The following is an 11193-nucleotide window of genomic DNA, read 5'->3' as shown; positions in this document are numbered from 1 at the left end:
CAATTTGTCCGTTAAGGATCTTGAAGGGCTCCTAAGTGGGGAAGCCACTCTGGTAACAGACTTGCTGTCATATATTTAAACTGGGGGAGCTGGGCATAAAAGGCCACAATAAGGCAGGATTTGGATTTACTTTCAGCCCGGATGGTAAAACTGTGGCTAAACAAAGGGTGGGTCCCAGACGTGTTGTTAAAAGTCCCATTCTATTTGCTGCAAATTACTTGAGTGTTACAAACACAACTGCAGCTCCATCTTAAAACGTAATTACCATGATTGCCTTCAACCAGCTGAGACAAAGAGAGCTGGCAAAAGAACTCTTTGGGATCAAGCTTTAACCTTAGACTATCTACAATTAACCTCTATGCACGCCCCTTACAGAGGTCTGTAAGGGGCGTGCATAAGCGCACCATTGTGCCTACCGTCCCTGTCCTATTGTCTTCTTTGTTACCTTTTATCATTACTTATCAAATGTTTTATTTGTACAAATTACCACTCTATGATTGTTTGACAAAATAAATAAATAAATAAGCAAGCAAGGAAGCAAGGAAGCAAGGAAGGAAGGAAGGAAGCAAGCAAGCAAGCAAGCAAGCAAGCAAGCAAGCAAGCAAGCAAGCAAGCAAGCAAGCAAGCAAGCAAGCAAGCAAGCAAGCAAGCAAGCAAGCAAGCAAGCAAGCTCTATATGGAGCTGAAATAAATTCCACTAGAGGGGAGAAACTCCCTTCCTAGAAGTCTATGGAGATTCTCAGTCATCCAGGCTGTCCCAAAGGTGCTTTTTTCATGAGGCCACTGGATTTTTCTTTTTTCTTTGAAGATGTTTCACTTCTCATCCTCAACTCTGAATCAATGGTGGGGAATGGAAGGATTTATACTTTTAGCGGGTCCATAAGGTCACCTGAAGCTTCGTCTGTGCCCTCTGGGTCACCCCAGCCGACCGCATACAACAGGCACCTTCGTCTCCAACCAAGAGGCTGCATTAAGCCCTGGATATCGGCATCAATTTCTCATTTTCTGGCTTTGCTCAGTATCTGCTTCAACCCTTTTACTTTTGCAGTAATTACGGGTATTGTCTCCTGCAGCAGATGCTAGCGGTACATGTTCCACAACATTTAATCCTTTCCCTTGCTGCCATTCTGCAGCTTCACGGCTTAATGAAACAGAGTCAGTAGATCACAATATGACCCTGTTAATATTTTTAATGCCATTTTTACAAATTACACCATAATGCACCGATTACCAGGATGAAAGCAAAATCTCAGCTGCGTCTGTCTGGAGCCCAAATAAAAGAACATTTGAACATCTGTTCATTCTACAAATGTCTTTAAAAGCTTTGATTTTCTTGTAATCATTTGGTTCCACCATTTCACTTATTTTCTGAATGTATATCCAACAGCCTCAGGACAGTAGCCAGAGATCAGGGTAATAGTACATTATAATCAAAGTTCCTGGGTGCACTTCTGTTTTTCTTTCAGAATTAACTACTGTAGATGGGGGCAGGGGGGCTGGGAGGGGGGGGAAGAGAGAAATGACTTCCTCTCCTTTATTAATTCAGAGTTCATAGTGAAATACTGAGAGAATTCAAAAGCAAAGCTGTCTTTTTAGGGTAACTTAATGTATATGGTTTGTCTAGAACTATTCCTGTTGCCCAAAGTCCATTCTAAATTAGATTAGCTAGGGAGACACTACAAATAATAAATTGAAATATGTCTAAAATGCCTTCTTTCCTGATGTTTGCACCATAATACAGAATATGGTGTTTTAAACATTGTCAGTTACAAGGTCTTTATTAGTATTAGGAGCAAAGTTTCCAAAAGCAGCTCTGTCCCTTTGCAACAAATAAATAAATGCAACAAATAAAAAGAGCCAAACAAAGCTGCAAATTATTAAATCCCAGACCATCTAGAAGAGTAAAGGAGTGTGATGAAAGCAGGGGGGGAAAGGTTAAAGCATAAGATAAGCATCTTATACAGCAGATTCAGCACAAAATCTTGAGGCATCACATGCTATAACATGAGAGGAAGCAAACCTAAATTAACTGTTTTAACCTGCATTCCTATGCATAGTTAAATAAAAACATTTGACTTCCTGAGGCCAACTCACCGCGGGGCAATTTGCCGTGGGACAAGAGTTACACTAATATCAAAGAAATGGTGGAATAGAATAATTAAACGTGACTGTAAATAGCACAATTTCTGTAATGGAGCTGTCAAATAGAGCTGGAATGCTCTACCTGATTCAGTTGTCTCAGCTACACATTTTCACCATTTTAATCATAAATTGACTTCTGTGGAGATCACTTCCTATTTAAAAGAGGTCCGTGGAGGGCACACTAACAATGCCTACCGTCCCTGTCACTGCATTTTCATATTGTTTCTGTTTGACAAGTTATAATACATAACAATAAATATAATTTTAAAAAGGATGCCAAAGGAGGGACGAAATGAAATGTGAATGGCAAAAAATTAATTATTTGAAAAAATATTTGAAATAATTAAATTGAATAGTTGATTTGTCACGCAGCAAGCTGTCCGTGAAGAGTGGGCCATGTCGGTTTGTCCCGTAGTACATTGGCTGTGGCGAATTGGCTGCAGTGAGATTTCCCATTCTGCTTTCGTTATGTGTCAGCATCCACACACATTTGGAAATGTTCAGTATATTTTCTCTAGAACTGCTCCACTTTTAAACATGTATAAAAGTGAGGGGGGGTGTAACTTTTGACCTTTTGTGCTTAGACAGTGAAAGCCAATATAGCAATAAGAAAAGAAATAGCATGCAAAACAATTTAGCTTTCTTGATGGGAGTAGCGGAACACCTTTGTAGGCCCACAACTGGAGAGAAACTGAGAGGTAGCAGGAAAGAGCCAGCTGTTTTCAAACCAGAAGCTTTTATTTTGGAACTGATTGATAAACAATTGGAAAAAAAGTCATGGTGCTTTGTTTTTGGCCAAGGTTACTTCAGCAAAATTATTGCACGTACTATGAGGGAAAGATTCGGCATTACCTACACTAGAGGAATGGTGGGTGAAAAATCATGGAACTTATTCAGATGGACAAAATATAATTGAACAGAGAAAAGACATTATCTAAAATTCCTCTAATACAACGTTCTGCAGTTTAATTGCTTGGTGTCCCCCCCCCCCCAGCACTCTGCTTTAAGAAGCATATCTTTGAACAAGAGCTTCTGAATTCAAATCTCCAATATTTATAAACAATTGGAGCTAAAAGATTCATATCTAGTTAGCTGAATGGTAAATAGTAAATAAATAAATAGTCTATTTTATGGTTTGTATGTGGTTTGTTTTTCAGGTCCTTGAATGGCAAATCAAGAACCTACTACAGTGGAACCCCGACTTACGAGCAGCTCTACTTACGAGCTACTCGAGATACGAGCTTGGGAGGGAGCGTCATTTCCGTTCGCCTCACGAGCTCATATCCGGGATACGAGCCTCGCCTCCCTGACTCTTTCGGTGAAGGAAGGAAGGCAAGGAAGCGCCTGGCTCGTCTCTGCTCGAAGTACAGTACAGTACAGTACTCCAACTTGGTAAGCATTCGCTTGGCTTCTGTTTGGGGGTGGGGGTCCTTGGCTTCTGCTTGGGGGTGGGTGGGGGGACGAACGGCGTCGGGAAAGCGAGGTCGGGAGGTTGTGCAATCGGCCATGCGGTCGGAATTTTTCCCGACCGCTCGGCTTGCTTTGCTTTGCTTTGCGGGGGCTTAGGGGCAGCCGGGTTGGGGGTTGGGGGGGCGCTTGGCTTCAGGGCTCAGCTGGGGAGCGGCACGGGTGGTTTAAAAGGTCTCCGCCGGCATGGGGGGCTTCCTAGCACCCCCCAAACCCGGGTTGGGGGTTCGGGGGGGGCTAGGAAGCCCCCCATGCCGGCGGAGACCTTTTAAACCACCCATGCCGATTCCCAGCTGAGCCCTGAAGCCAAGCGCAGAAGTTCGCAATCGGCCATGCGGTCGGAATTTTGCCCGATTTTTTTCTCCGCTCGGCTTGCTTTGCTTTGCTTTGCGAGGGCTTGGCTTCAGGGCTCAGCTGGGGAGCGGCACGGGTGGTTTAAAAGGTCTCCTGGGAATTATAGATCAAAAAATTGAAAAAAACAAACATTACTTATTAATTCATATATTGACAGCAATTAGAATAACGATAGCTCAAAATTGGAAGCAACCCGAACCACCTGAAGACGATTTGATAATTAAAAAAATATTAGACTGTGCTGAATTTGATGCACTAACAATTAAATTAAAAAATAAAGAGGATTCCGAACACGATAAAACCTGGATACATCTTTATAACTGGTTTAAGAAAAGAAATAAAATTCAAAAGAAAAAAATCAAATTAACAATACTTTATATCCTTTTCATTACATAGAAAAAAAAAATACAAAAGACATATATACAAAAAACCTTTTTATAAAAAAAGATCTGTATGACATTAAAGAAATTGAATATGAATAAAAGAAGGCGGATAAGAAAGAATTAAATGATTTAAAAAAACAGTGACAACCTACAAGAGAAAATGGTATACGCTGAGGACACAACATGCTTCACCAGAAAATATTTTAAAATCAAAAATCATTCAAAACTTACCTCCTGAAGGGAATACAAGTACAAATATTATAAAATATGCTAAGTGAATAGTTATTGTTATTAATGTACTTAAATAAGCAATTAGATCTTTTTTTTAAGAATATTTTTGTTTGTTTGTTTGTCATGTTTGTTTGTTCGTTTATTTGTTACGCGTTGATTTAGCCTTGTATTAATATAAAACATATATTGTATGTAAATGTGTATATATATTTGTAATAAAAAATTAAAAAAAAAAAAAAAAAAAGAGGTCTCGGTGGTGCCGGTGTTTAGAGCGAGCATGGCTCCAAAAAAAGGCCGCTGAGAAGAAGAAGGTGATGATACCCATAGAAGCGAAGCAAGAGATAATCAATTTGCACGAAAAAGGGACTCGTGTTGTTGACCTTGCGAGGAAGTTCCAACGCAGCACATCCACCATCTGTACAATCCTGAAGCAGAAGGACATCCTTAAAGGTGTTAAACCAGCAAGAGGAGCGACAATAATTTCCCAACTCAGGACGTCTGTTCATGAAGAGATGGAGAGGTTATTGCTAATTTGGATAAAAGAAAAGGAGCTGGCCGGAGATACAATAACAGAGGCGGTCATCAGCGAGAAGGCTCGTGCGATATTCGCCGATCTGAAGAGCAATGAACCATCCTCGTCGGGAGATCCAGATGAGTTCAAGGCAAGCCATGGGTGGTTTGACAGGTTCAGAAAAAGAAGTGGCATTCACTCAGTGGTTCGGCATGGGAAGGCAGCGAGTGCAGACATCAAGGCAGCGGAGGAGTTTGTTGTGCATTTTGCTAGCCTGGTTGAACAAGAAGACTATGTCTCTCAACAGATCTTTAACTGTGATGAGACTGGGCTGTTTTGGAAGAAAATGCCCCGTAGGACTTTCATTACTGCCGAGGAAAAGAGCCTGCCAGGACATAAGCCCATGAAGGACTGTCTAACCCTTGCATTGTGTGCAAACGCGTCGGGTGACTGCAAAGTGAAGCCACTTCTCGTGTACCATTCGGAGAATCCTCGCGCGTTCAAGACGCACAAAATCCTGAAGGAAAGACTCCATGTCCTGTGGCGCTCCAATGCAAGGGCATGGGTAACGAGGCAGTTCTTTGTGGACTGGGTAAATCTTGCTTTTGGTCCTACGGTGAAGGAATATCTTTTGGCTAATGAACTCCCCCTACAAGCCTTACTGCTGCTCGACAATGCTCCAGGCCACCCACCTGCTCTTCAAGACGACATCCTTGAAGAATTTCAATTTGTGAAGGTTGTCTTTCTCCCACCCAACACGACTTCAATCCTGCAACCAATGGATCAGCAGGTCATAGCCAACTTCAAGAAGCTGTACACGAAGCATCTGTTCCGCCGATGTTTCGATGTAACAGAGAACACCAACTTGACACTGCGTGAGTTTTGGAAGGATCATTTCAACATCGTTTCTTGCCTTAACATCATTGACCTTGCCTGGCAAGAAGTGTCAAGGCGAAACTTGAACTCGGCGTGGAAGAAGTTGTGGCCTGCTGCTGTTGCACCAAGGGACTCTGCTGAGCCCGAGGGTGAGACCGAGGACATCACCGAGACTGACACCCCATTGGAGGAGATTGTGTCACTCGGTAAGTGTATGGGTCTGGAGGTAGACGAGGGTGACATCAATGAGCTTGTCGAAGAGCATGAAGAACCGCTCTCTACAGAGGACCTGAAGGCGCTCCATGAGATGCAACAGATGGATCTGACCCAAGAGATGAGCAGCAGTGAGGAAGAGATGCAGGAACCACCGAAACCCATTCCTACCAGTGAGATAAAAGCGATGCTAGCGCAATGGGAGAACGTTGTCAGTTTTGTGGAAAAACATCACCCAGAGAAAGTAGCCACGAGTCGTTCAGCAGCACTTTTCAATGACACCTCATTGACTCACTTTCGGAACATTTTGAAAAGCAGGCAAAAGCAGATGTCATTGGACACATTTTTTACAAAAAGAGCTGCTCCAAGTGAAAGTGCAGAAAGTGCAGCCAAAAAGGCAAAAACATGATTAGGCTAGCTACTGTGTACATATGTAAATTTAAAAGTTTAAGAAAGTTTACAAGTTCAGTTTATTCATTTATATGTACATGTACATTTTTTCATTAAAAACATGTATTTTTGCATAATTTAGACTAACTTTGTGATTTTTTTGAGGGCTGGAACCAATTAAAATGATTTACATTAATTCCTATGGGGAAAAGTCGTTCGAGATAAGAGCTGTTCGACTTAAGAGCACAGGTCCGGAACGAATTAAACTCGTATCTCGAGGTACCACTGTATTGAGATTTTTTACTGAAAATTTACCTCTTCACATCATTATTTTTGCATGAATGTCAAGGATGAACATACATGTGTCAGACCTTCTGTCTCCTACCCTTGAAGGGGCTGCTGGGCAGGAATTCAAATTAAAGCTTCCTGACAGTCTCCATTTGAACACATTCCAGGAAGAGCAGCCACCATCTCTCTGAGCAATTCAGTAATTGTTTTTCTATTATTTGTACATTGGAAGTGCTGTAAAACACACTAAGCAAATAAATTGTAAATAATAACTGGGACTGTAGCAGGGAGATTACAGTTTTAATGAAACACTGGGGGTCAGTAGAGTGTAACACACTAATTATAAGTAAAGGCTGGATGTCCAGAGTTCACATTCCGCTCAGCTCATTTATGTTACACATTTTATGCTACTATTTATTTTGGATTCTGCGCCTGGAATACCTGATTCTCTTCAGCTTCTTCTATCCTTTTTTTATAATTGCCAGGTAGGTTAGCGACTATTTTCCACAACTAGGTTACAATTGGATAAGGATTTCCATGGTCAGAGACTTATATTAAGTGGGCAGGAGATTTAAACCATTGTTGCATGAGAACATGTTTTAAAATACATATTTTGCCGCCCAGTGCCACTAACATATATTTTCTGAGCAACATGTAATGAGATATAGGTAGTGTCAGCCTCCCTATGTTTCTTCCTTCAACTACACTTCAGCTGTCATAAGTAATGGCGGTGGGGATAGGTATTTTGGGATTTGGAGGGGAAGTTTTCCGGAGCGGCCCTAGTAAGTTTCGTTTCTTCTGGTGAAGATCAGGGGAGTTTCGTTTCTCCTGAGAAGAGGTGATAAAGAGATCTGTTAGTGGCATGTATTCCATAAGCATGATGCGATGAAGAAGATGCGTCTACCTGACAAAGATGGACAATGGGGATTGGTTGTTTCCAAAGGGAGGCAAGTGGGATACTTTGATATTGGCAAGTATTGCACTTTTTCCTCAGACTTTGCCTTGCTTCTGATGCATTCACTTCTGATTTAGTAAGTTTACTTTTGAAATTCAAAATGGACTTCTTAAATACTGAGTGGAGCCATCCTGGCAGGTAGTCTTCAACTTACAACAGGTCATTTAGGGATTATTCAAATTACAACTTATGACTCTCTATGGGTCACGTGATCAAAAGCCAGGTGCTTGGCAACTAAGCCATATGTAATCGCTTTTTGCGATCGTCTGACAAAGTCAATGGGGAAGCCAGATTCGCTTAACAACCATGTTACTAACTCAACAATTGAAGTGATTCACTTAAGAACTGTAGGAACAAAGGTCATAAAATGAGGGACAACTCACTTAATAATTCTCTTGCTTAGGAACAGAGGTTTGGGGCTCATTTGTGGCCATAAAGCAGTGGGTTCTAAAACCCTTTACTAACGGTTTGCGCGGCCACTTGCACCACCTGAGTGGGGGGTGGGGGCACAGCCTCCCGCCGCCGCTGCAACCGGTTCTTAGAACAGGGCTGAACTGGGAGAAACCCACTACTGGATCACTTTTATTAGGCTTTTAATATGCAAGGATACCGCCATGAAAGAAAAAGGTTGCAGGCTTTATTGACAATACATGCATATGCTCACTTCTTGTTCACGGATACTCTATTACTACGACTATTTATACATTCTGGGGGTGGGGAAGCTTAGAAGTCATGGGGTGATGGAAATTTTACTCTCATAATCCCATCTGGATCACCTAACAAACAATGAAGATTGCTAGGAAAACTTCTGACATGAAATAAAATGTCTATTTCCTCTACAACTTTTTTTCCCTGTACTCTGAATAGTAGAAGTTACTCATTCAGTAACTAACGTTGAATTACTAATAGTTTATTCTGAAAGTAATCCTAGGAGTTGTAACTAAAGCTTCAGCAGAAAGCACCCACGTTTATCACTCAAACTCTAGGAAATTATTTAAAGGTGCTCACTCCTTTAAATGAACCCAATCCAAGGTAAGTTAGATAGCAAATCTGTCATTCTACAAGGTTACAGTACGGAAATCCTTATTGCAATGATTTTTTTACCCCCATGGGTCTCCTTACCAAGTCTTCCATCATATAGAGCAATTGAAAATAGAATAGCTGTTAAGATTCACGAGTACTTTATTTTATCTGAAATTCATCCTCGTCTCTATTAATATTTTATTTATGCGTTATGTTATACCCTACTTTACTTTTTGAAACAGTCCAGTCAACTTATGACAATACCTTATATAATTTTAAGTTTAGGTTAAGTTTTTAAGATTATGTCATCAGAGGAAAAAATACAGAATTGTGGAGTAATGTAGTAAAAAAAAACCCACTATATACATTCTTGTCCCAAATGGTTAGAAAGAAAATTTGCTTAAGGTCTGTGACACAAATCTCCATTCATCAAGTAAACTTATTTTTTGAACAAACATGAAAGAAATACTGACCTTGCTCCACTCCCTAAATATGGCTGATTTTGAGTTTACCCTTCCGATTTTTTGTTTTCCTAGAGAATGAGTATTTTATTTTATTTGGTATGAAAGAAAAAAAAAGGATGCTGAAACTGGGACTTAATAAGTTTTATAAATACAATTTACTATTGTTTCACCAAAACAAAATTAACAAATAACTTAAAAACTTTTGGTAATAACAATGAAGATGTTTTTCTGATGTTGAATAGTATTTATTTTATTCAGGGAAATGAGCAGGGAGATTTTATTCTTTTTCTGGAGTAAGGGAGGAAAAAAAAAGAAAGATTCATTTATATTTGGATAGGTGTACACGCAAAAAATTAATGAAAGCCATTATGAACGATGAAACAGCAAAGTTAATGATATGAAATTATGTATATCCCTGAAGATGTTTTGAAACTGACAGTTAAAACGATACTCAAAATACAAACGTCACCAAAAAAAATCCCTGCCCTATAACTAGTGTATCTGTATTCCTGAACATATAAGAATGTAAACAATTTAATTTCAATATATTTGCATTTCACTTTTCATCGAGTTTTCCATTAATTTTTTTATTGATTCAATTATAATGTCTGATTATTAAAATATGAAAAAAGTTTAAATTGTATACATTAATAGGGAAACATTTCAACTACCTGCAAAAAAATACCCTGTATCTGTACTGTACTTATATCACAGCAGGCTGGAACTAAAAGGGAGAGGGCGGGAGGGAGAAGTAGAGAGGGAGAGGGAGGGAGGGGGAGAGGACAATGTTTAGTTTATGGAACCTGCCATCAAGTCATTTTGGTGTCCAGTCTTTAACACTTCAAACATGGCTCAAGACTGAATCATTTTCTTCTGTGAATCAAAGACATATCTTTTAAAAAGAAGAGTGATAAGAACCGGATGGGCAGAGTCCACCTTGTTACTTTCATCCTCTTTTGCCGAATCTCCCTTCCCTGCCTTGGACTTCTTCTTAGAAATGGCAGTCAGAAGTTCCTTTGTTTCTGGCTTCACACCGTCTGAAAAGATAAAAGAAAAAAACTATTAAAAAGGAAATCTCTCCAGGCAACCATTTTCAAATCTTGTATACCATAACCCATTACAGTAATACCTCGTCTTACAAACTTAATTGTGTTCCGGAAGTAGGATCGTAAGGCAAAAGGTTCATAAGATGAAACATTGTTTCCCATAGGAAACAATGTAAAAGCGATTAATGCGTGCAAAGGGGGAAAAAATCGCAAAATCGCACTCCGCTGGGCACCGCCGACCGACTGTCATCTTTTAAAACATCTGGGGGGCTTCTCGGCGTTCTCCCGAACCCCGAAATTTTCGGGGTTTGGGTTCTGGAGGCCGCCAAGAAGCACCCGGCTGTTTCAGGTTACAGCTGGGCGGTAGCACCCAGCGGAGCACCGTTTTTGCGATTGGCGGGCAGCGTTTTCGGCCGATCTGGAGGCTGGAAAGGAGGTAGGGAATCCCAATAGGGAATTCCCATGGGCGGAGCTTTGACGTCACGAAGACGTCTTTCCTGGAGGCCATGTTTCGGCCTCCAGGAAGGACTTCTTCGTGACGTCAAAGCTCCGCCCATGGAATTCCCTATTGGGTTCCCCACCTCCTTATCGGCCGAAAAATGCTGCCGCTGCCCGTAATAAAAACGGCGCTCCACCGGGCGGCGGCGCCTGTCTGTCACCTTCTGAACCAGACGGGGCGCTTCTCGGCGCGCCTCCGGAACCCGAACCCGAACTTCCGGGTTCGGCGTTCGGGGAGAATGCAGAGAAGCCCCCCGGCTGTTTCAGAAGGTGACAGACGGGCGGGTGGCACTTCTCGGCGGCCTCCCAAACCCGAAAAGTTCGGGTTCGGGGAGAATGCCAAGAAGCCCCC

The 11193-nt window shown here is 41.2% G+C and overlaps 2 protein-coding genes across 2 annotated transcripts in view; one reads left to right on the top strand and one right to left on the bottom strand.

The window, feature by feature from the left end:
* The first annotated feature begins 4891 nt into the window (after positions 1–4891).
* On the top strand, positions 4892–9376 carry LOC139159409 (tigger transposable element-derived protein 1-like). The gene is made up of 2 exons (XM_070736723.1): positions 4892–6495; positions 9370–9376. The coding sequence occupies exons 1-2, from the start codon at positions 4892–4894 to the stop codon at positions 9374–9376; spliced, it is 1611 nt and encodes a 536-aa protein (XP_070592824.1).
* A 144-nt stretch (positions 9377–9520) lies between these two features.
* EEFSEC (eukaryotic elongation factor, selenocysteine-tRNA specific) overlaps positions 9521–11193 on the bottom strand; it is a 177016-nt gene continuing 175343 nt past the window's right edge. The window contains exon 7 of the mRNA XM_070738392.1: positions 9521–10334. Coding sequence (XP_070594493.1) covers positions 10150–10334 — 185 coding nt within the window. The 3' untranslated portion in view covers positions 9521–10149. The remainder of the gene's footprint in view (positions 10335–11193) is intronic.

The sequence above is a fragment of the Erythrolamprus reginae genome, chromosome 2, assembly GCF_031021105.1.
Source record: "Erythrolamprus reginae isolate rEryReg1 chromosome 2, rEryReg1.hap1, whole genome shotgun sequence".
NCBI classification, from domain to species: Eukaryota; Metazoa; Chordata; class Lepidosauria; order Squamata; family Dipsadidae; genus Erythrolamprus; species Erythrolamprus reginae.
Note: the sequence above shows the minus strand (reverse complement) of the source record. Positions and strands in the feature narration are given on the sequence as shown.